Below are 25,987 nucleotides of genomic sequence, written 5' to 3' on the forward strand. Positions count from 1 at the left end.
GAACCGCGGCCGGGCTGTGAGCGGCACACGGCACGGACGGGAGGGGAGGGCACGGGGGCCGAGCCGGGCAGGTCGCGCCCCTCAGCGCTCCCTCAGGCTCCTCGCGCCGCCATTGCGGGCCCGCCTGAGGGAGGGGGTGTGAGGCGGCACGAGCGCCACGTGACGCCGGCGGGGCCCCCCGGTCACGTGCCCCGGTTTGTTGTTGCCCGGTCACGTGCGGCGGTCACGTGCGGCGGCGCGGCCCGCGGCGGGCGGGGGGGGCCGGGCGCGAGGGGGGCGGCGGCTGCGGCGGCGCCAAGATGGCGGACGGGGACGCTGCGCCGCTCCGCCCGCGCGGCCCCGCCGGCCCCGGCAGCGACGGCGCCGAGCCCGCGGCCAAGCGCCACCGCCGCGGATCGGGGAGCGCCGCGCCCGCTCCGCGCCCCGACCGCGCCGCGGGGCCGGCGCCCGCGCCCGCCGCCCTGCCCGCCGAGCCGCCGGGGGAGGCGGCGGCCGCGGCGGCCGATGGCGGCCGGGCGGAGCGGGAGGACGGCGGCCGGGCGGCGGCGGCGCGGAGCGGCGCGGACAGCGGGGCCGCGCTGCGGGGCCTGGCCCGGGCCGGGCCGCCTCCGCGGCGGGGGCAGGGGGAGGGCGCGGAGGCGGCGCCCGGCGAAGACGCGGCGGAGGCGGCCCCGGGCTGCGGGCGGGCGCAGTGTTCGAACGGGGCGGCCGCGGCGCCGGCCCCGCATCCCGGTGAGGGCCGACCCCTCCCTCCTCCCTTCCCTCCCCTCCTCCGCGGGTCCCTCCTCCCCGCACGGGGCGCGGTGTCACCGGGCCGGGCGCTGCGGCCGCGGCTCCGCCACCCGGGGCAGCTCCGAGCCCGCCGTGCCCGGGCCTCCTGCGCCCGGTGCCGCACACGGACAGCGGCTCGGCTCTCAGCCCCCAAAACATCCCTTCTGCTGTCCTGCTGGCAACAAGTTATTAAAAATGAAAAATCATAAGCTCGGTTTCCTTTTCATAATCTCTGCCGTGTTAATTGTTTTATTTCTGGTCCTTAGAAACTTGCACATAAGCTCAGGAGCAGCAGTCTTGACCGGTCCTTTAAAGAACTGCAAGTGACAGTCTTGGCTGAGGTTTCAGCGACTGCAGCACAAAACTAAGCTCTAATCTTTCTAAAAAGTTTCTTTCAGATCATAGTTGAAGTGTACTGGTGGGCAGCGTCACTGTGAAAGTACCTCACAGTAAAGACAGATCAGGTTTGAGTTGTTTCTTGTTGGAGTTGTTAATTTTGGCTTTTTTTATTTAAAGCAGTGCTTTGGAAAGATTTATTGAAATGTGTCAGACGCTGCATTCTGCCAGTAGAGTCTTTACATTTTACCCTGGAATGCAGTTAAACATATTTCATCTTTGTAGTAAAATGCTACAGAAAATTTCTGTCTGTTCAAAAGAAATTCAAAAGGAATGGAGATACAGGATAAACCTGGAACAGCCTTAGTATTTAAAAACTCCATTGGAACAGCTCAGAACAAAGTTAATGATCTCTTAGCAGTGCCTTAGACGAGGCGTTTTGCTCAGGTCTCTCCGAGCCTCGGGCGTGTTTTGCTGTGCCTGGCTCGGTTCTGGGCAGTATTACCCCCTCTGGTCCTGCGAGGAATACACAGGGAGTGTTACAGTTTAAATTGTTACTTTTTCCTGCTTGTATCTGTCAGTGTTTCTTAAGTCCCGTGTGCTGTGACCTGTGTGTGAGGAGTCTTTCACAATGAAAGCTTTTGGGTCTTGGTACAGAAGCCATAAAGTCAAACTGGCATCTCACAGTTACTGATGTGTGTTCTAATGCACTTTTTCCTTCTCCAAAATTCTCAGTATGTTCATTGACTTCATACATAACGAGATAGAACTGAAATGCTGTAGATTAATAGGAAATAGTAATGTCCATGAGCACCTGTGGCCTCAGAAAAACAAGACAGCAAGAACCAACAGAAATTTCTGTCCAGTGACCTCTTTCTGTTCTAATCAAAAATAAACTATGGCAACAAGGGAAAGGACAGCACAACCTCTGAATAAAAGTTGATGCTGTTTGGTGTTCCCTATTTGAGAATCAAGTGGAATAACAGCTAAAATAGTGTAGGGGGTTCTTCAGACAGAGACTGAGAACTGCTGTAGTGCTTTAGAGAGCACAACTGAAATTTGTTCTTTGTTCACACCTTAGATTGTCAACAAATAAAGCTACAGGTGCTGAGGCTATTTCTAATAAAGCAGATAAAAAAGATTGAATAGTGTAAGCTCTAATAAGGTGCTCAGGTTGGAATTTTGATTTCTCCTTGAGTGTGAGCTCAGTGACACAAGCACCTGGTTCTGCCCTGCTTCATCAAGGGTTGAGATGAAGTTAAATTGAGTTACTCTGGCTTAAGGCCACGGGCTGAGCCAGGGTGACTCTGTCACTCTGAGCCAAACCCAGCTGCAGGGGCAGATGGACAGGAGAAATTTAGTGAGGGTGGTTCGAGGGAGCACGTTCTGTGTCACTGAAATATCCTGAGTTGTGTGTGTGCTCAGCAGTACAGCTCAGCTGCAAGGTAACACCCTCACAAAATGCTCTTAAAACCTGGTCAAAGATCTGTCTGCTATGGTGACATGTTTTCATCTTACCCAGATTTTTAATGAGCTGAATGCTGTGAGAATTGTAAGGGAAAGACATTTTAAATTATACTTTTAAAACATTTGGATTTTTTCCTATGGTGAAATGTCCATCATGCCCAACACTTCAGGGAATGAGATTCCACCAAGGTCAGCATCCAGCCCCCTGAAGCCCAGCATTAAGGTAGCAAACCCTGCAGTAAATCTGCCGACAGCTTGAAAGCATATCAATAAATGTGAAGAAAAATAGACATTTTCTGTACCTAAGTGACAAAACTGCTGATTTTCGTTTTTGTGATCTATTTGAAGATATCCTGTGCCCTTGGGCTGGAGTGTAACCCCCTGGTCGTGCTCTCTTGCAGATAACTTCCTCCTCAGTGATGAAATCATAGCCAATGGCTTTCACTCCTGTGACAGTGATGAAGAAGACAGAGCCTCACATGCAAGTTCCAGTGACTGGACCCCAAGACCACGTATAGGTAGAAGCCTGGAGCATGTTCTTAGCTGCTGCTTTGCCTTTGAACAGTCACTTTATCCTCCCCAGTATTCAAATTATTTTTCCTGTTGCAAAAATATTGGCAATTAGTGCTTCTGAACAGCTTAGAGGTGTTGGCTGTACCCTGTGTTACTTAAGGAGTTTAAAAATGAACCCCTTGAAACTTGCTGTATTGTGATTAAAATGGTCTATTGTCTTCTTTTTTTCTTGAATAGAAATCCTGCCACGATCCCTATTAAAAGCATAAACACAGACTCACTGAATTAAACTAATTTATGGCATATTTCTATAGCCTGCCTACTTAGTATTAATTCTTTAAAGAACAGGAAGATGATCCCTGTTTGATTTTAGGATAGTGAGCCTTCATCTCGAGTGTTTCTGCAAAGACTGATTTAATGGCTTGAGGAGGTCATGTCTGAAATAATTCATGTTAGATGACCAAAAACTCAACAAAAATCCATGGATTGCTGGGCTCTGTGTGTCTGTTTAGAGCTGTGGTTTATAATACCACTGGAAAGTATATTTCAGCTTATTCCTGTAAATACCAAATGTTGGGAAAAAACAGATGGAGACACATTGTGAAAATCCTGTTGCACTTCTAAAAGAGGTTAAGTTTGCTGTGAACTGGGATTTCTACTTGACTGACTTTCTATGAAATATAAAGATAAATAAATAAAATGCCCAGCTCTCACTTCAGATTTTAGACCAAAATACAGGGGGGTTTGATGAAGGGAGCATCAAATTGGATTCATGGCATTGTACTAGCAAGCATTAATAGAGGGAACAATGAGTGTGATCACCTGCAGTACTTGACTCTGTTTTTAACATCTGTATATTTTAAATTTTCTTAGGTCCCTACACTTTTGTGCAGCAGCACCTGATGTTAGGTACAGACCCACGGTCGATTCTGAAGGACCTGCTGCCAGAAACGATCCCCCCACCTGAACTGGACGACATGACTCTGTGGCAAATCGTGATCAACATCCTTTCAGAGCCACCCAAAAGGAAGAAGAGGAAAGACATTAACACCATTGATGATGCTGTGAAACTTCTGCAGGAATGCAAGAAGATCATGGTGTTGACTGGAGCTGGGGTAGGTACTGCTGCCATGTGAGAATATGGGGACAGGTTGGTTCAACACTCAGCACAGTGTGCAGGGATGGGAGCAAATCACTCTGCTGGGGGGAAGAGTCCAGGCCACTGCAAGGACTGGAGCTGCCATTGGAAATTGCACCACCTCTCTTCTCAGAACAAAATATTCTTACACATAGAAACTTGTAAACAGCTGCTTCCATGCAAAATAGTTATGGAATAGGAACACATTACCTGTCCAGAGTAATTTTCTATCCTTTGTCTTCAGATGGTTTTTTTAAACAATTTTTTTTAAATCCCAGATGGAGCTTGAGGGACTAGAAGAATAGGATTTAAAAAGAAAAGAGTTGGGGGACAGAGGAGGCTGATCACAAGGACAGTTTGATCAGATTGCAGCAGCCTGAATGTTACTTTGAGCACATGCTGCTCTGTGATGGTGACAGAGCTGCTCACTGTTTGACTGAAGAACATTTCTGAGCTGCTGCACATTTGCAGCTCTGTACCTGTGCACCAGATCATTTCTTGCTTCTGTTGTTCACACACAGATGGTGTGACACGATTCAGAGCAGATGAGTAATTCCAAGCAGCTTTTAGACAAGCACTGCTACTCCCCATCTTGCTCTTTCCATACCCCTGTTTTTCCTCCTCTTCCCATGCTATTTTGGGGTAGTCTGAGACAATGGTTTCAGTCCTTACTGATTACTACAATGCTTTGATAAGCAATGTTGATCAATAAACAACTTTTATCAAAAGGGGTTTGTTCTTCAAAAGTAAGAATAGATTTTTCAAAAGCAGGACTATTCTCTTACTGTGTTAGCATGTAAAAAAAATTGAAAATATCAACCACCATATCTAAGCCTGAGTTGGCAGAGCAGTGAACACTTATTAATTAAATTAAATGCAATAATGCTCTCAATTTTTGTTAACATCTTACAGAACTTCCAGTGGTAAAAGCAAGTTCTGGTATCCTGTTAGTACCTGTGCAGAGTGTACTAAAGGGTTTTTTGTAGACTTGTCAAATTTTGTTTCTGCACTGTTTCTCCTGATTATGATTTGGGAATTGTAATATTGGACCAAAAAAAAAAAAAAAAAAGAAAAATAAATACAGAGAAGCCTGACTGATTTTATTCTTAATGTTTCTGAGCACACAGGAATGTGGTTTCCCAGAGCAATGCCTTCTAGTCCAATTCAGATTGCAAAAATATATTTCAGGTGTCAGTGTCCTGTGGAATACCTGACTTTAGGTCCAGAGATGGCATCTACGCACGCCTTGCCGTAGACTTCCCAGACCTTCCAGATCCTCAAGCAATGTTTGATATAGAATACTTCAGAAAGGATCCCAGGCCGTTTTTTAAGTTTGCAAAGGTATGGTTTTCCAACTGTTCTTGTCTTGGTCAGTGAAGACAGATGACAATATTAAAATGCATAACTCAGGTAAAAACTAGAAATGTTTTTACATTCTATTTTTTCAGCTTATTTTACTGCTCCTGTTTTAAGTTCATGATATAAACAGCCATTTCAGATGGTTGAAAAGATCTCAGTGATATTAAACTGTTTCAAAAGCAGTGATTATATCTCTTAGACAAGAAGGAAATGTAGAAGCTGTAGACATATGGAGAAACAAACCAAAAAAAACCCCCAATTGCATCTAGTCTTCAGTTTCCTTGGGACCAAAAAAAAAATCAAACCCAAGATGTAAGAATTTCTACAGGACCAGTAAGGACTTCAGAAAATCAATCACCACTGTGCTCATTTTTTTCCATCTGCTCACAGTTCATTCTACTTGTCTGTCATGTTACAGAGGCTGGAAAAGAAAACCCAATGCTTTCTTTTTCTGCTTGGCTTTTTCTGAAAGCCTCCCATCCAGATGCTGTTAAATTTTGATGCTCATTAGTATACTCTGTTCCTTTGGGTTTCAATATTAAAAAAGCACCAGCCCCTACAAACAGAAAACCTACCCCAAACGAAAAAACACAACAGTGAGCAAAAAAAAATCAACTTACTTGAAGCCTGTCTATGCACAGGTTTTACCAGAAAAGTCCAAATCAGATTTAGGTGATACTTCTTAATTTTTTACTTTTTCACTCCTTCTCCTTTTCTGTCCATCAAAATAAATGTTTCTGATAACATAATTTTGATTTGTTTTTGATTTAATTTAATTCTCAAAACCAGAAGGAGATCTGGGCATTGCTTTTATGCTGTGTAAAGAACAGAATCCCAGCTTGCACGGGGCAGTTTGTGCTGCCACGCTGGGAAGTGGAGTAGGATGTCAGAGCAGTGCAGAGACCACGGGAAAGGGCTCTGGGATTGCTGGGGACTCTGAGTATCCATTTCCCATGTCTAATGTGCTTCTGAATTCCCTAGGAAATCTACCCAGGACAATTCCAGCCATCTCTCTGTCACAAGTTCATCGCTTTGATGGATAAAGAGGGAAAACTCCTTCGCAACTATACTCAGAACATAGACACACTGGAACAGGTTGCAGGAATCCAAAGGATAATACAGTGTCATGGTTAGTGGGTTTAGTTTCACTTCTTTTCCCTGTGGGAATTTTTACTGGTGCATGTGACAAGGAATTAAACTTTCTTTCCTTGAATTCCTGTCTCTTGCTAACAAATATTCTGATTTTTAAATGGTGAAATTTTGTTTTAGACAGCTTACATATTTAAACCAGAAGTGTTTCAAGGAGAAATAACTCCTTTCAGGAACTGAGCTTGATGAAGCATCAGTGAAGACCCACACCCTTTTGGCACAAGCTTAGACTGTAACTTCTAAAATGCATTTGGTGCTTCTTGATCTGTGTGAGAACATAACATGGAAAGCAATCCTGCCATAGGTCCCTCTCCCATTCCCACAATGGAATGGGAGTCTGGCTGTTACCTGACTCTTTATTTAGGTTATATTCCACTGAAATCTTAAAATACCCTGACACTTCAGTGACTCCACCTCATGTATAAAACATTGAGGATTAATCACCAGTTCAGTTGAACTGAAGATCATCTTGTTATACCTCCAGTGTCATACACATTCTGTAATTACAAGGACTAATTAAGTGGAATTGCTTTAATTGCTTGATATGCTTTCCATTTCCAAGGACTTGCATATGTCAAGCTGAAAGTCCGAGGATTAATTTTCAAGAAAAGTATGCAGAAAATTACTTCTTAAATGCATGTTTGGATCATTTAGTAAACTTCAGACAAATAAATCATGTAACAGCAGCCCTGGCATGTTTGTGAGGCCCATCCATCTAATTGCACCTTTGCCAGGGGCCGAGCTCACGTGGTTTCCATACCTACAGAGCTCAGCTCAGTGCCAGATCCGTGGGTTTTGGTTCCCCAGGGCTCTGAATGGGGCCCAAGCAGCACACAGCAGCACCCACAGCCCCAGGGCTGCTTTCTGTCTGTGCTTTGTCACATGTTTTCTTTTGGTTGCTGTTCCAGCTGAGGCATTTATCACAAACCTCTTACCTGGCTGGGGTTTTGCACATTGCTGCTGGGCTCGAGCTCCCCATGGGATCATTTTTAGTGTATGTCCTCTAGAAGGTGATTGTGAATGAAACAGATGATTTAAAAACACGTGCAGTTGGAGATTTTGAGGCCTTTGGAAATTAGCAAAGGTGCTTTTGAGCACATCAAGCTTCATCTGACCTACAGCTGCTGCTCTTTCCCAAATGGTCATTGCCTAATGGTGGTGGCTGAAGAGAAACCAAAACTCCTTTGGGGGTTCACACCACTGCATTTATTCTACTTTTTCCTCTGGCTGGGGAATGGCAAGTTCATCATGAGCAGTTAACAAAGAGCCTTGCAGTGATTTGGGGAGTTCTTACATGAACCTTCAGACCCATGTGTCACTGCAGACCTCCAGTGCAGTTCCTGCTATGAAAACTGTGGTGTCTGAGATGTGTTCTGCTGGATTCGAAATGGCTCTTGCACTCAGCCAGTGCAGCTGGAATTAGATTGTATTCCTTGCTGGAATTGCTGGAGCTGAGTGAGCAGAGACTGTGGTCTGCTGGCTGGGAATGGCTCATGCATGGGCACCAAACTTGTGGTGGTGAAAAATAATTCACCTAACAGAGGTGCAGGGAGGTAGCAGCAGAGTTGGGTTAGCTGAATTGTTACTGTCAGCTAATTGGGATAAACACATAACTGTCATACCTCCCATAGGCCTTGATTCCCTCATGCTGGGGGAGCTGCAGTGCTGAGCAAGGTTTCAGAAGCTGTGCAGTGATCAGCAGACCTGAGCTGCCAGTTGCTCATAAATGATCTGCTCCAGGTTTTTCTGTGCTTTCACTCTCTTTGTCTTACCCAGATACAATGCCCTGAAAGCGTATTGTCTTTACAAACGCATTTTCTTGGTTATTCTGTGCTCCAGTTTGTGGAGTTGCTGTGGGTTGCTGTTTGCAGCACCTCTGTTGTGTCATGAGAAGGACAATTTCTGTTCTCTGCTCCTTGTCTGTGCTTGCACAGGTCAGGGGAACGAGAGGACACAGAATCATTTGTATTAACATGCATGTGGTATGTGGCTACTCCTCAAACAAGATTTCTGCTGACACCTAGAAGAACAACAACTTCTAATATTACAAGGATCAAGTCTTAATTTTACATTACCTTTTTTAATGCCTGATTTCTGTAGCACTGCAACACAACAGCCTTTTTGTCAAATCGGTTTGGGTATAAGACCAAATCTGAATGACTGAAAATTCTGATGCTACCATATGGGTTTTTCCCCTCAGGTTCCTTTGCAACAGCTTCCTGCCTGATCTGTAAATACAAAGTTGATTGTGAAGTTGTTCGAGGAGATATTTTCAATCAGGTAAAAAAATCTACTTTAACTCACTGCAGCTTTTTAATAAGTAATTCTCTCAAAAAAACCCCAAACCAAACCCTGAACCACCACACTGAGCTTGCTTACAAGATCTGCTTTTAAATGTCTCCATCTCTCTGCATGTATTTTATGAAAGTGCCTCTCTGTATTTTAGCATTTCCTCTGGTATTTAAAGGTATACTCAAATACTCTACTGCAAAAACTGGCAAAAATCAGAACAAAACCTTAAGAGTCCATTTTTAATGGCTCCTCTGATAAAAAGTAGAGGTTAAATGGCAAGTAGAAAGTTGGATTTATACCAGGTTTGTGCAAATCTGAATTTAGAGTCACGCTGAAAAAGCATCCTTAGCCTTTTGTAACATTGGCTGCTCTTTGAGCATGTACCTGTATTAAAAACATGTTTCAAACAGCAGCTGATACATGGAGAAATTGCCAAGCACAGAGCAGGATCTAGGCAAGGATCAATCCTAGGACTCCTGAACTCCTCCATGTTCCAAACTCCCCATGTCTGGGTGCCAAGTGACCCAGGACTGAGGCAGGAGTTGGTTCTGCTGTTGGAGCAGATGAACCTTTGACTTGCAGACACCCTCTGTGCCTTTCTTCCCCTTCTTCTGAAGGAACAGACGTGGTGATTCTCTGAGCAAAAAGATCTTGCTTTTGCAAATGGAAGGGGACTCTTTCTGCAGGCTCCTTGGTTTTTTTGATAAATGCCTCAGAGTCCACAGCTGCAGCTTCAGATGAGAAACATGGAAGGGATGTAAATCCTTCAGGCATTACATTTGAAATGGAATTCAGTGAAAGCCTTTCAGAAGAGATGTTTGAGTTAAAGCTTTAAGAAATGCCAATCTCATAAGCCTGAAGCCTTGTAACACAGAAATACTGGATGTGAAATCTGGTTTACTTTGCTAGTAAGAATATTATTTTTAAGAACATCATACAGATATTTTTTGCTCTTTTACCTCCAGAACCAGCTGGCTGGAGTTAGATTTTCTTGCTAATATATAAAGATCTGAGGAAAAAGTTCATGACTCGTTTTAGCTATCTGCTCCTTTTTGGGGAATCCTTTAGCTGGTTTCCCTTGACTGTGGGATTACTGGGTGCTCTCTTGCTCAGATGCAGGGTGAAGATCTATATTAATTTTTTCTACAGCTGTTCTCTGTATAGTAGGGACTTGTTATGCATTTAAATATCAGTTTTCAGGTACTTTTCTATTGCAATAGGTAATATACATATCCTTATACCTTTGTAGTCTAATTTGTAGCTTGTTTTGGCTTCTGTATGATTGCAGCTCCTTGGATTTATTGTGAAATGTTACATTTTAACACTACAGCCGAAAAGACTTGAACTATTAGAAGGAAATTGCTCGGTATTGTCTGTAGAGCTATCAGTCATCTTCTTGCTTTTCTTCCCTCTTAAAAAGTCTTTAGATAGGAAAGAGGTGCCAAAGATGAGAAAACTCCCTGGCTGAGGAGGAAAGGCAATCTACTTCTCCACAAACCTCACTAGAGTCCCCTTTTGTTAGTGAAGCAGGATTTTCCTCTATTTCTGGAGGAATTAGAAAGGTTTAGAATGGAGACCAAGCAAGTTCTGCCCTCTGTTCTTGTTCTGTATGCTCTTAGGCAGCTGCCTGCCCCAGTGCCCTGCAGCTTTGTGTAACACATGTAACCTTTTGGAGGACAGGAGAAACTCCAGGTAAAGCTCTACAAAAGGCTCTTGGACTAGGACAGTGTTTCTATCACATCCTCAACTGGAACCTGACAGCGAAATCTAAGTTTTTGCTCTGATTAAACCAAGAAAAATCCATTCCTAAATGGATTTTTTGGATCCTCCAAATGGGAGGTGTGCTCAGTTGGTGTTGAGCACGACTTGTAGCCTTTGGCTTGTGGTAGAGACCTGCCTGTAGCTTTACTTCCCTGAGCAGGTGCTGCAGGCAGGATTAAGAAGCGTAGTCACCCATACTTCCCCAGAACAGTGAAATAAGGAAATATCACTGCAATTTCCCCGTGTGTGCCAAGATCAGTGCCTGTGAGATGTGAGTTTTTCAGAGCCCTGCAGAGCAGTAAGAGTGGGTGTTGTGTGCAGGTGGTGCCCCGCTGTCCCCGCTGTCCCCCCGAGGAGCCGCTGGCCATCATGAAGCCGGACATTGTGTTCTTTGGAGAGAACCTGCCCGAGCAGTTCCACCGTGCCATGAAGTACGACAAAAATGAAGTGGATCTCCTCATTGTCATTGGGTCTTCACTCAAAGTAAGACCAGTAGCATTGATCCCAAGTAAGTGACCAGTGTCTCTGGTAATACTTTAAAAAATTTGGATCAGAAGTGGAATTCTCGGTTAAGAAACTCCAAGCTCTTAGAAACACCTTTGGCTCAATTCAGTGAGCATCACCTTTTGTAAGATGAAAGCTGCTTGCCTACGTAGAGCTGAAATGCAAAATTGAGGAAGTAACAAATTCTAAGTGCTTTTTCTACACTCCAGGTAGAGCTCAAGGTAATTAAATGATTATTTTAAAAACCACTCTCTTAAACCTGAATGACTTTGTTCTGAGATTCATTTCTCTCCCTGCTTGTGATATGCTTTAGAAAGGCTTGGAGGCTTTAGAAAGGAAGCATCTCAAAAGCAGTGTGTTCCTCATGTGCACTTAAGTACATAAAATAAATGCACAAAATCAATGCAAGAGATTACAGTATTAATTTTAATCTTTTGAATACTGCCGTGTTTTTAATATTACTGTACAACAGTTAATATTTATTTAATTAATTTAAATTTTTATTTATTTAATATTACTGTAGCCAGTATTTCTGTGCATGTGTTCCTCAGTGATGCTTTGGACTGCAAAAAATGGTGGGGGGGGGGGGGGGGGGGGAAGAAAAACCCATCTAAGCAGGCTACAGTAGGCACAGCACCTCAAACCTCTGTTGTTAAATTTGGGACTGGCTTGTCTTCTTCCTGACCTGGCTGGTTTTGTCTTGTTGCAAGTGAAGGCTTGAAGAGAAGCCTGAGCTTTCTCAGTAAAAAACTTTGCTGGAAGTAAAGCCCACGTGACTACCTTTGCTCTTTTTATCTATTTTTATCTATATACACCTTTTGCTCTTTTCCATCTCTAGGTTCCATCCCCCATGAAGTGCCTCAGATCTTAATTAATAGGGAACCTTTGCCTCATCTACACTTTGACGTGGAGCTTCTCGGAGACTGTGATGTAATTATTAATGAATTATGCCAGAGGTTAGGTAGCGAATACACAAAACTGTGCTACAACTCCGTAAAACTTTCGGAAATCACGGAAAAGCCTCCGCGGCCGCACAAGGAGCTGGAAGCGCTCTCGGCTGAGCTCCCACCAACCCCTCTGAACATTTCAGAAGGCTCCAGTTCACCAGAAAGGATGAGCCCACCTGAGAGCGTGGCCGTGTGCCAACATCCACCCGAATGTAAGGTAGAAAACTGTGAGCCTGCCTCAGAAACTAAAGGGACCTGCTCGGAGGAGACGCTTCAGGACACGCAGGTGGCATCAGAAAAACCTGAAAATCCTGCTAGTGAGCTAATGAACTCTGAAACAATGAAGGAAAATGGATCTAACGATGGAGAAAATAAAGAAAAGAGTGAAATATTGAGGAAGTGTTGGGTAAACAGATCTGCAAAAGAACAGATTAGCAAAAGGCTGGATGGTAAGTGTTAATGCTGTTCAGTTTTTGCCTCCTTTTGGCTGATATGTTTATGCTAGACTTACTTCAAAGTGATAAATGAGCTACTCTTGAGGCAATCAGTGGGTTTTGGTGGCTATTTTTGTTCAGACCAGTGTCTACATAACTCTCACTGAACCATTTATTTATTTTGGAGAAGCCAGTAGGAAATATTTTTTGTATTTCATAATAGGTTTTAAAATCACTGATTACATCCTCACCTAAAAGATCAAAGTTTAGGAGGCTGAAGGTAGGTATCAAAAAATAAATCCCTTTGTAACATTCTCAGATGCATTTTCAGAAAAGTTAGTTTGATCTCGAGGTGTTTGGAAGTTGGTCACAGCAGAGCACGATTTGATGTTGCAGTAGAGGTGGAAGACAAAGTGATGACAGCACTTAAAAACCTCACAGCTGGAGGGAGGCACGTTTTTAAGGAAAGTTTAAACTTTCCAAGGAAACCCTCCAGTGTGTAGTCTTGTAACTGATGTAAGGAGTCAGGAATTAAAGTGCCATTTTCCAAAGGAAAGGCTGGTTTAGACTTTGCCTGATGCTCCATGCGGGAGCTCCCGTTCTGTCACAGGTAGAGCAGGTCCAGCTGGGAATGTGTTGCCATGAAAAAAGCTGCTGAACCATCAGCATAAATTCTCTTTGGTGTCAGAGGGAGGGGGAGGAGGAACACTGACCTTTCCAGTGAAGCATTTCATTTGTCCTTCATAATAAATACACAAACATGGACATAAATGCATTTTCATGTCGGTTAGGAGTCACCGCTGAAACCAGACCTATGCAGGCAGGCGCCTTCTAACCCCAGTTCTGCCAGATCTTGCATCCAAGTCATTTACTTCAGCGTGTCATTGACTGTTAAAATTCTGTTGCAGGTACTCAGTATCTGTTTTTGCCACCCAATCGCTATATCTTCCACGGTGCTGAGGTTTACTCGGATTCTGAAGACGATATCATATCTTCCAGCTCTTGTGGCAGCAGCAGTGAGAGCGGCTCGTGCCGCAGTCAGAGCTTAGATGTGGAGGACGAGAGTGAGATGGAGGAGTTTTACAATGGCATAGAGGATGAGGATGCTCCCGAGAGGGAAGAGGAGCCCGGATTTGGGGAGGATGGAGCAGAACAGGAGGAATTGGCAGCTGAGGAATCAGCTGAGACAAACGAAGCTGCAGGGACGGAACATCCGAGCAACGCGCTGTAAAGAGATCGCCGACTGCTTACAGGAACTTCCCACCAGCATTAGGAGCTTTGGCATGTCAGAATGAATGTTTACGTCTGAATTTAGAGCAACAAAACCATACGGACGTAGTTTATAAATAACTAAAACAGATTTTCATGCTTAGTTTTTTACCTTTTTCAATAAAAATCTATTACTGCGCACTCAACACTAACTCATCTTTTTTTCTTTTTTTTTTAAGGTATTAGGATTATCTAAACAACTGTCACTGTGTTCACTTTTAAGTTCATCTGTCTGATCAGCCATCCGTGTATATAATACATATTTTTGCTTAATAAATTTCAGCTTCTATTATTTTTAAACCGTTTTGAGAAAGCCATTGGAATGTTAAACTAATATAAAGGGAACAGCTAATTTAGACCAAAGAATGGTATTTTCACACCTCTTGCTTTGTAACACTTTGGTTGATTTAAAATCTTCTTACGCTTCTGCTAAACCTTTCATTCATGCCTAGTCTGTCATTAAACACTGGCATTTTCTAAGACCTACTGTGGCAGCTAATTTTCTTTGCTTTAAACAGTTACTCTGTATGTTTGAGACATACTTAATTGCGAGCAGATAGCGAGATGGAAACAGACAGCAGCACTTGTGAGGAATCCAGTGGTTGTGAGGTTGATCAAGGAGTGCTGTGAAAATGCTTGGGTTTGCTGTGTATGACTTCCTGTGGACGTGAAGCGTTCTCGACGTTGGCTCCTTAGCAATTAGAATTTTAAACAGAAAGGATCCCCCCAGTAAAGTGTCTGTCACGCTCTATCCAGCGGTCACATCTAGAGCAGCTTGCTTTATAAATAGCATTTGAGGAATTGCCAAGGCTCCAGTGTGGAAGCAGAGTTCAGAAGAGCGCGTGAGAAGGCGCAGAAATGAAGCTCTTCCTTTGTGCTCACGGATGCACCGAGCCCAGGAGAGACTGACTCCGGTGGTGGGAGCCTCCTGACGCTGCCAGGGAGCCCGGTGGGATTAAGGACCTGCTGGCCTGACCTGCTCCATCCAGCTGGGAATTCTCCTCCCAGCTGCCAGCTCCACCTCGGACACGAAAAGCGAAGCGGCTCCTCCCACGCTGCGGTCTCAAGTGCTAGGCTGCCTTAAAACTGGATGTTGCAAATGTTCAAGTGCAGATTGTTTCCAAGCCTTTAGAACTATTTTGTACAATTGCACAGTGCAGTAGTCAGTGAAACGGCATTTTTCTATAAACCACTTTTTCAACGTTGGCCCAAATGAACTCTACGATGTAGATTATTCATATACTTTGCTTTAATATTTATTACATTTTGGAAGATGTATAGTAGCTGTTCTTTGAACATAATCCAACAGTTAATAAATATTTAAGAACAGCCTCCTGTATTCATCGGGAAATGTTGGCATGTTGTCTCATTGTCCAAATTTAATACAGCTCTTATTTGGCTACATTAAAGAATGCAATATGTTTAGTTTTCACTTGCATGTCACAATGTATTAGTTTGTGCTATAGGAGATATTTTAAATTGAAATACTTTGTTTTAAATTATTTTTACAGTGAGGATTGTTTTCTGCTCTTTTATATTGTATATAGTGTCTTTTATGTAATCTACTGGCATATGTTTTGTAGAAGACTGTTTAAAATGACTGGCTATCTTCCTGCAACTTTTGAAATACAAAACCAGTGTTTTATACTCGTACACTCTGTTCTAAAGTCTATTAAAATTGTCATTTGATTTCTGGTTTCTGTTAATTTCTAGCTCTACCTTGCAAACTTCCCACAGATGCCCTAGAAAGCCAGGGTGTACTCTGGCTCGTGGCATATTGTTAAATACATATATAAAATATTATATATATATAAAGAAATATATATGCTCTGGCATATTATTTGAACAGAAGAGGAATCCCAAACTACCTCCTACTCCTCCCTTTCACACACTGCCCTTTTCCCCACTTCCAAGGGTATTTAACACAATGATGAGGCAAATGCTGGGCATGAGGAAACATTTGCTATCACAGTTTTTGTCATTCCAAAGTACTCAGCACCTTGCATGAAGTTTGTCAGGAAGCACGGCAGAGCATGTCCAGGTCCAGCTGTAATTTGTACAAGCTGAAAAAAGGAGATCACTTATTTTTCTGGTAAGATGCCCTATGAAAGCATCTTAGCCTTTACTATTTATATTGAATAGATGCACTGAAATAAAAACAAAGTACAAGCATTTGTTTGCCATTCCCCAGCCACTTTCCAGCCTATTCTGGTACATTAGATACAATAATGACCTTGCAAAAGTACTTAAATAAACACATATTTAAACATCTCATCATAATCTCTCCTTAATGGCCATTTATTTTCTATGGATCTGGTTTGAGCTCAGTACATTTTTAATTAGTGTTTCTGTTAATGAAAAATATATTTGTAAATGCATGACAACAAAGGGACAGACAACATCCAATGAGGAGGGGCCGTAGGAGCACAAAATTCTAATGAAACCGGAACTCAGAATCAAACCGAAAAAAGTGATAAAAGGAAAACCCAGGGAGTACCTCAAGCTCAGTAATCTATCCTTAAATACTGAACCAGAACAGAAAAGCAGTTGCATTTACTTGCATGAGAGACTTCTCTACAAAGTGACTGGAGAATTAAACCCAGTGCGAAATGCTGAATTTCAGGCTAAAGCAACCGGCCATGTCCAGGTAACAATGGGCTCTAAGCTGGCTGTAAATCTAAATCCTTCAGAAATCATGTGGTTTTACCCTGAGTTACTCTTTGCTAGGCAGTTTCAGGAAGACATAGTCTGTTAGGACTCAGTAGGAAATAGTAATAATAAATAATAATAATAAATAAACAGTAATAATAATCCTAATAATGGTGCACCAAGGGAAAAGAGTTGCTGGCAACTGGAAAAGAGTTCCCCCAGCATGAGGCCGAAGGCTCAGAAAAGCAGAGGCACTGAAGTAAAGCATGGGTTTTTTAACTCTGCACAATTATTACTCACTACCCTTTTCAATGGCAGAATTTGCTCAAAAAAGGGAAGGAAACTTGACTTTTGCACTCCAACTGGAATCTTTGTTAATCTTTTGTTTCCTCATGTAATGAGGCACATGGAGGGAAGCAGTGAACACCTGTGGACATTCACTGCACAGGTGAGGATTCATGACCTGCTGCTAAGACCAGCCTGCAGCATTGGTGAGGTAAATATCCCAGCACGGTACACATCAACAATGCTGAAATTACTAAGTTGGTAGCTCCTACGTGGAATGAGATTCCCAAACCTCATTTTCCTAATCTGAAAATGATGTGATTTTGGCTGGAGAAAAATAATGATGCTGAGTGCTGTCCTAGCTAATGTAAGGGGCTCTGATGACACCTGCCACACCTTATTTTGCTGTTTTGTAAAGTCCATAGTTATGTTCAAACCCAGGGGAGATGCAGGAACTGTTCAGACCAGCAGGGCCGGAGTTATGGTATTTCAGCACAGTTTTAGTGTGTCTATTGTTTATTGTCAGTTTGGTTTAGGTGCTCTCCCCCTCCAGAGATAACACATCCTTCTCATCCACCACTTGTGCAGAAATGGGCAGGCAAAGGTTTGCAGTTTCCAGGTTTTAGAATGCTCACAGGAAGGGAGTCAGTGCAAGAGGGAGTGGCACAGAGAAAAATTGTGTTTAGGCACAAACAGGCTCTGTTCCCCAAGAAAATAAAAAACCTGAGGACTCAGTCACATGCTCAGGGAACTCAAGTGCACAGAAATGCTGGCTCTGGAGTTACTTTGTTGATTAACTGTGCACACAGAGCAGGCAAATAGTCAAGGGGATGTCCTGGGGCTCTAAGGTGATGTATTAATCTGGTGATGGCAGGTGGCAGAGGATGCTCTACACCTTTCAAGCTCCAGATTTGACCAACACAAACATGAACAGCAGACTAAAGGACTAAACAGAGCAGGCTGGCAATTACCCAAACCCCACTCTGACCTGGCAAGTTAGAAATATCCACTTGGTAAGCAATGGACCCCGACACTTGTCAGGGGAAACAAGTATTTTGTTTTTCCTCTTCTTTTTTCTCCCCTTCAAAAACTGAGTAAGGCAATTCCTCACAGTATATACAAGTAAGTCAACAGAGCCACTCTTGAGGGGTTCAATTCCATACCAGTGTTCAATGAAAGTTTTTATCCACACTTAACTGCAGAACCTCATGTGCCTTTAAGGAGCTCTCTTTTGTAGTGATTTACATTTGATTACATTAAACGTTATTTATTACTGATAAATCAAGTTTATTGCAGCAGAGAGCAGTGCAGTGAATTAAAACCCTCTTCAGAGCAGTTTATTAACACTCTTAAAGGGAATACCATGGCTAGAAGCTTTAACTATGATCAGTAACAACCACATTAATAGCAACTCTCACAAAGTGCCAAAGGAGACAAATCATTTTGCTTAAGCTGGGCTCACTGCTTTAACAGTTCTACGCTGTGTTCTCAGCTTTGCCCTGGAAAATGAGGGACAAACATCTGCTGTACCTGTAATTCAAGAAGCCTGGGTAGTTCTGCCGTGCAAATCCAATCTCCACACTTTCCTAATGTGACTGGTGCAATAAATCCCGTCCATGAGTGCACTGCTCGGGTGATAGCAAGGCTCCTTCAGTAGTCATCATGGAGATGGACACAAATGTGACATGCAACTGGTCTCCTCCAGTGAGAACTCTGCATCTTTATCAGATGATATCAGAGAAACTTTAGCAGCAACATGAAGCACTCAGTTTAGTCAGCAAGAACTGCACATCCAAAATAAAGGGTATTTATGATGTCTAGTGCATCCTAAATTGGGCAAGTGAGTAACAGCTTGGATTCTGCCTCACCTACAGAATGAGGCTCTTCAGTCATGCCTCAGGTTAATACTGACATTGATTAAAAATCCAATACAGCAAAAAGCAGGGAATGTCTCCCAGGGAAATGAACTGCACACGTGTACTAATGGATTTGGATATTCACTGAATATACGGATATTTATAATAAATAAATTATTAATAAATTTATAATAAATTTATTTATATAAATGTATTTATTTATAAGAACTAAATTATTAATAAATTAATAAAAGTAAATATTTAGATATAAATAAATAATATGCACATAAAGCCCCTCTTATTCAATGAATGCCAACTGTGTGCAAGACTCCCATGGGAAAAAAACCAGCACCTGGACATGCAATAAAACATAAGGAAAAAAGGAAGAAGATAGTTTTACACTAGCCACTTCCTAATTTTTGAATATCTACCTTTGCAATCTTGACATTTCACAACTAAAAATGGTGTTCTGGTATTACCTGGTAAAATGACTGCATAATACCTTTATTTTTTTTTCCTTTTTCTTTTCTCCTTTTCTTTCTTCCATGTCAATTAAGAGTAAAGCTGCTTTAGTATTTGCTGGTCTCTTGTTTTTTGCAAGAGGGAGAATTTCCAAGCCAGGTAACAAATGGTGGAAAAGATGGAATATGGGCTGCGCACAAAGAAATTACTAAGAGGTTATGAGAAAGCTGGAAAAACAGTGTTAAGGAAAAAAGACTGATTTTAACTGTACTGACCTTTTTTTTTTTTGTATTATATCAATATGTACTGCCAGCACAGAAACTGGACTTCATATAGTTTATTAAATGACTGCATTTCCCTGCTTTTCCTAGTTGTACTCTCCAATGTAATGCACTGGAAGTTGCTCTCCACTTGAAGAACTCTGCATGCTGCAGGCATCCGTACACACCACCCAACAAAGGTTTTCATTCAAGTCTTTTATTATAGCTTGAATTTTTTCACTGCATTTAAAAATCTAAAAAAAATAAATATTTGTTTCACAGCTGCAAGTCACATATGCATTAACACCACAAAATCTGGAATTGAACCAGAGAAGGAAAAGTCAAATTCGAAAGTGTCCAGCTAAGCACAATCGTCTCAGGGCAATTATACTAAAAATAAAATCTTAAGAAAAGGGAAGAGGGGTGTTAAAGGTTATTTCAAATGCATTTATCTGGAAAAAAGTGAAAATTCTATTAGAAACCATAAACTACGCTTTCAGCATTTAAAAATAAACGTTTAACCTCTTGACAGCAACAATTGGCTGGTGCATCTTTTTCTTCTTAAGCTGTATTCTTGACACATGACTGCAGAGGTTTCAAATGATTAAAATTTTAACCTCTTTTACAATTGTGTCCACTTAATTACAGAATCAGTCCTTAAAAATAAAACAGTGTCTTAAGTCAGCTTGTCCACCCACATATTAAAAATGCCATTGGATGCGGTTTTGTATCAGCACTAAGTGACTGCTTCATGGATTGTACATTGTGAAGATGAATGTCTCTTAAACAATCACTTTCATTATTAAGGTTCTTAAAACAAACCAGAAAAATAGATATCTTCAGAAATCAGAGTAGTCACTTTTTTTTTGTTAAAAGCCATAAAATAAGCTCATATTCAATTACAAGCAATAGAAACCATACTGCTATTGGAACAGAACTATTTTATCACAAAAAATTTATTATTTACAAAATGAAAAGTTACCAAGTGAATTTATCAGGGAAAAAATGTTCTTACTAAGTGATCTGAAAAACTGAAGCAAGTCTCTCATGCACTCTCACACGCCAAATTGTTTGCATAAGGTGAAATGTTAATTCCTGTTAGTGAAACTTGACTCCCGTTCACGATACTCTCGTTTTTATTGTAAGATGGCAAAATCCACATGGCTCTGTACAAGAGGGTATATATTAAGACAGTTCTTCAGTTTTGGAAATGGTTGGTTTTTTTTGGCTCCCATGAATATCCATACCACTGAACATTTTTTGCAAATAATCAGTTATATTATCAACTGCATCACTTAATCCACTGAATTTACCACCACAAGAAAGACACAAAAACTTAATGATCCCACGTTACACAGAACTTTCATTTCTTGAGTTATACTAAACTGAAACCTTCATAGTGGTCTATGGCCTGGATCAACTTAGATTTCAGGGTTTCTTTATCTGTGTATTTTGGAAGATCAAGAAGATTAAAGCAAGTGTGAGCTACTGGCAGATAATCCTCTCCTCCTCCTGTTGGCTGGATGACCAGTTTCAGACACTTCATTCCAAGGATTGGAATCCGATCACTGCCTGTCAGAAACACTGTCAAGAGAACACAAATGCTTGTGACCAGCTGAATTCTAACACTGTCTTGTGTCACAAAGGCAATTCTCATCACTGCTGGCCTTTTTTTAAATCATTCCAGCAATGGCCAGCTCCTCACGCCCAAGTTCTGTCAAGTTTGGAAAACTTAACTTGTTTTTGACTTAACCCTGTCTCTGCCTTCCACATGTGAGCTCATAATTGTAATACAAGTGATCCACATAGGAAAGTATTTCATTTTAGCATATGAAACCAGACAAAATTAACAAAATACTATAAAGTTTTTCATGCAACAGAACCTTTTAACTTAAAATCCACTGGTTCTATCTTTACTGACCATTTCCAAGGATCTTGTAAACACAGAATTAATTTGTTCAATAAGTAAATTTCTTTGAATTGGAAACTAATCTGTGACCTATTCTATAAGCAAATCCTCACTCACAGCAAGCTTTGATTACTTTATCATCTGTACACTTCCACTTACAGCAGTACCTTGACAGATTTACAATCAGTTACAACTCCAAATTTCCATCTCTGTGCAGTGAAATACCTGGAGGATGTGAACTATATGTCAAAAAAAACCACAGGAAAAAATATCCTAGTTACCAAATAAATGTCAGCAGCAGATTAGGCTGCTGGTGTTTTGGGGGGGTTGGCTTTTCTTTTTTTTTAATGCTGCTCTGAGCTACTGCTATCTTTAACTTCCCATGACCTAGAATGACTCAGGACACCCCCAAGAAAATCAGAGACAAGCTCACAACCAATTTCTTCTACTATGATTTTTTTTTCTGAATACTTAATCACATCATTACAGACAAATACTTACTCTGACAGCAAGAGCCTGAAATCCCAGAGACCCCAGTTAGAAACTTCTGTGAAATAATTTCAAGTACTTACGCAAAAACTGTTTTTTCTTCTCCAAAGACAACTCATGAAAAACCTCCCAGAATATTTTAATTGTAGGATGGTCTGCCCAGTATTCTCCTTTATATTCAGTATTCTAAAAAGAGCAGGAAATGGGGTTACTGCTTGCTCACACAATGGCTGGATAAGCTGACACTGCAGCAGAATGAATGCAGTTTGTGTAAAGGGACACAGCAAGTGACACACTACTACTACAACTACTACTATTACAACTACTACTAAACTATTACTGTCCTCACTCCATTTTCTTCAGCTGTTCAGTCTGAATTCAACATAGGGACAGATGCCTGCAAAGCATTTTCAATCCCAACAGAGACCTAGTCTCACTGAGCTCTGGCAATCGAGAGTATTTACTTTTCATATAATTTTATTTTTAAAATAATTTATATTTAGTAATTTTATTTTTAAAATAATTGTGTGCAATCACTTCACTTTCTCATGTCTAACATGAAAGATTTTATAGCTGCCTCTGGGTTATGTGGATTTTTTTTTTTATGTGGATTTTTTTTGCCTCTCTTCTGATTTCCTTCAGAAATGAGATGGAAAAAGTTAAAGCAGGAAGTTAAATAATATTTTAACATCTTCACTCACTGACATTTTAAGATGTCTGAAAGTAACAGGAATCACATTAATTAAAAGGAACTCAAGAAGACACCTAGCTTCTTTTGCACCCTGAAATTAGAATTCTACAAAAGCAACAGCTAACTGTGGCTCTTACCTTCTCCAGCTCCTTCCAGTCGTAATTTGTGTTCCCAATCACCATTGCCTGCAACTCGCTGGGCTGGAAGAGCTGAAGAACTTTACCTCCACACACTTTGTGGAAGCCTTCATGGAATGCACTGTACAAGGAAGCCACAGATCTGTTGAAGATGTAATCCACATATGCATCTACAAAATCTTGCCTGTACAAAGAGAAAGAAAGAATTATGTTGAGGAAATAAAGAGGAAGCACTACGTGTCATCCTTCTACCAATAAACCAGCGGCCACTTCTGTACAGAACAGAGCACAGAAAATGAGGCAACAAGGAGCCTAATAAACTGTATTGTCTGCTTTATGTTACAGCCACAGTGAGGATAAAATGCCACAGGAATTTATTTCCCCACCACACCCCCGAAGGCAGAGTCTGCAACAGAAAAGCAGGAACATTTACTGTTCTCAACTTCAGGCACGACAAACATTTCCCTTATTTGTGTGCATTGCACTCATTGGCAACCAGCTAAAAGGCCTAAATTCCAGGGAGTGTCCTGAAAGCCACTAATCAACCTCGCTGTTCTGTGTTTTCTCAATTAAAAAGATTACCATATTTGCACTGAACATGCAAATCAACTTCAAAAGGACATTTGAGTCTTACACAGTAAAAAGACCAGTGCCAAGGAGCTGGGATTCAGAGAAACAGATGGCCTGTTATCTGTGCTTTGGTACAAGGAGTTCTCAGATCCTGCTGGAAACATCTTTGGCAGCACTTAAGGGAGATCTAAAATTTCTTGATGTGATACAGTATTTATGATAATTTTGTTGAAATCAATCCCAGTGAACACTGTTTATTTTCTGCACTGCCAGTGACCTCAGCTGTAGATTGCAGCTATCCTACCAACAACATGTGCAAAGAGAGAATGCCTTTCAACACCACCCCCAGCCTTGGAGCAGTATCACCAGTACTTTACAGAATATCAACACATTTAGAAGATACATTTCTTCAAGCTGCTGCACTGAAAATGCTGGAGATGACCCAAGTGGTGACCCACACTTCTCCCCTTCAGCACTCCATGAGATCTCCCTCTTACCCAGGCTGTGTAATCACAGAGGGGAAGGTAAAACTTGTGGAACACTAACAGTGTAAGGCTGCTCCAGGGAAAAATCGCAGTGATAAACTGATGTATATTATAAAATTAATTAAAGGATCAGGAAATACTTAGAGCTTGAGAAATTGGAATTCTTCATTGCTGCAAGACAATATGTGTTAACAATGCAGCAGGCATTCCATAGGCTTTTTTTTAAACTTTTCCTTTAATTCAACTCAAATTTTGCAGTCATTTAGTGACAGAACATCAAACCTACACCAGAGAACTGCAAAGCTACGGTGTTTTCCATGTGCATTCAGCTCCCATGGAATGTGCTCTTTCCATTCAATTCTCCCTTTACTCTGGGAGAACTACAAGCACAGAGAGTTCATAAAGATTAAAGAACAGACTGGAAAATTCTGCAAAAAGGGGATAAAAGCACCAGCAGGTATGTTCTGCCTATCCTCCAGGAGCAGAAGGGAAACAAAGGGCAGGAAAGGCTGTTTTCATAAATAAATTTACAAAATCCTTGACTGAGTAAAACACCCCTCCTGTCAACACACACCTCTGACAATAACACTGCATTAATTTATCCAATGTTATCTACTCCACAGAGGGAAGATTTCACTGAAATAATATCCATGTATGAATGAGCAGCTGCAATAGTGGCCTTTAAGTTCTCATCATTACTCACAGAGTCTCAATATGTAGCTCATAGGCAGTGACGCCTTAAGACTTCAGCTTTTCTGTTTTTCAAAGCCTACACTGCATTAGTGCATTAACTCCATCCCAAGTGTCATTTTAGTGAGACAAAACAATCCCTCTGGGCCTGTGATCCAAGGACACCCTACAGCCTCAGGCCCCAAAAGTACCAACAACAGCGAATTGGGGAGGAGCAAACTGGGGGAATGTGACTTCATCACCTGAAGCTGTAATTGGAGGATTAAACCCTGATATGCCAATTTATATCTGTCTGAAAAACTGGTGACCATCACCCATCTTGGCTGTAGTCTCTGGGAGGCTTTTGGCTGCCCAGGGTGTATCTGTTGTTAATAAATACCCATTACTCTGTTATTAATAAATACCCACATTATTCTCTTAACTTTCTCCAGCCTGTCCTAGTAGCCACTCCAAGGCATCAGCAGAACCACAAACGTTCTTAATCTTATAAAATGTCTATGACTGGGGTTGGAGGGGACCTCTAATCCAACCCCCTGCCATGGGCAGGGACATCTTCAACCAGTCCAGGTTGCTCCAAGCCCTGAGCACTCCCAGGGATGGGGCAGCCACAGCTTGTCTGTATCAAGACAAGACAACAGCTAATTCAACAACACATGGGAGAAGAGCTTGGGAAAACAGCCAAAGTAGTTTTGCCTCCAGCAGCAGGGTCAGAGCTTGGCAGAGGGTGTTCACAGCAGCCCAGCAACACCCCCAAAGCAGACAGCAACACTGAACTACCCTGTAACCCACACTCACCTATTTTGTTTGACTACAGGAATGTCAGCACCTTTAGGAACAAGCTCCTTAATTTCCGTTGTACCAAAATTTTCCACAGTGATCTATTTGAAACAAACAGAAATAGCATAAATCTTATTTACTGCATAAAGTACTTCTTTCCACCACTTAGTTAACAGCAACATGAATGGCAGACACAGGAGCTAATGGCAATCAGCTGCTGATGCTTTTGTTCAAACACTCCATCAGAGGTAATTTAGAATAGATGGAGTGAGCTTGGCAAGACATACTTCAAACACTGTATAAAACTTACAGTAAAATTAAGACAAAATGCTTCTTCTATGTCATCCTCTGGATAGTCCAGTAGCTGTTGCATTCCCCTGCAAAATAAGTTACAAAATACTTGCACCAGGGGAAAGAAATTTATTTTCCTGCAGCGTTCTTTATGCTTTGATAATTCAAATTTAAGCAGTATCTTTCTACTGTTATTTCATTTATTATCTTATTGACTTGCACCTTGTGTACTGCTGGGAAATCCCAAGCAGACACTTCCTTTTGATTATCCCATGGGGTGAGAACATTCCTTCAAGCTAAGGGGCTCCCAAAGCAGACGCAGTTGGTACTTAAAAACCACTGACTGGCTCTTCCATTTGATTTCTCCAAAACTTTGGCATCCACAACACTGAGGCAAAATCAAGCATCCTTTTCTGCTCATTTGAACCTCCTACCTGCTAGTCCTATTCAAATCCCTAGTCAAAAGTAAATATTTAGCATGTATTTGTTCCTGAAA

At 41.8% G+C, this 25,987-nt stretch overlaps 2 protein-coding genes across 4 annotated transcripts in view; one reads left to right on the forward strand and one right to left on the reverse strand.

Moving 5' to 3' along the window:
• Positions 1-299: 299 nt before the first annotated feature.
• On the forward strand, positions 300-15,629 carry SIRT1 (sirtuin 1). The gene is made up of 9 exons (XM_005530529.3): positions 300-732; positions 2,976-3,092; positions 3,961-4,202; positions 5,414-5,566; positions 6,566-6,713; positions 8,934-9,013; positions 11,108-11,294; positions 12,129-12,686; positions 13,580-15,629. The coding sequence occupies exons 1-9, from the start codon at positions 300-302 to the stop codon at positions 13,900-13,902; spliced, it is 2,241 nt and encodes a 746-aa protein (XP_005530586.3). The 3' UTR covers positions 13,903-15,629.
• A 4,024-nt stretch (positions 15,630-19,653) lies between these two features.
• The window catches only part of HERC4 (HECT and RLD domain containing E3 ubiquitin protein ligase 4), a 30,627-nt gene continuing 24,293 nt past the window's right edge, over positions 19,654-25,987 (reverse strand). For all 3 annotated transcript variants that reach the window (XM_005530496.3, XM_005530495.3, XM_014259250.2), the window contains 5 exons: positions 25,511-25,577; positions 25,219-25,301; positions 22,679-22,862; positions 21,934-22,036; positions 19,654-21,036 (listed from right to left, as the gene is read on the reverse strand). In XM_005530496.3, coding sequence (XP_005530553.1) covers positions 20,828-21,036; positions 21,934-22,036; positions 22,679-22,862; positions 25,219-25,301; positions 25,511-25,577 — 646 coding nt within the window. In that variant the 3' untranslated portion in view covers positions 19,654-20,827. The remainder of the gene's footprint in view (positions 21,037-21,933; positions 22,037-22,678; positions 22,863-25,218; positions 25,302-25,510; positions 25,578-25,987) is intronic.

The sequence above is a fragment of the Pseudopodoces humilis genome, chromosome 9, assembly GCF_049639895.1.
Source record: "Pseudopodoces humilis isolate 2021_Gansu_Grassland_sample_001 chromosome 9, ASM4963989v1, whole genome shotgun sequence".
NCBI classification, from domain to species: domain Eukaryota; kingdom Metazoa; phylum Chordata; class Aves; order Passeriformes; family Paridae; genus Pseudopodoces; species Pseudopodoces humilis.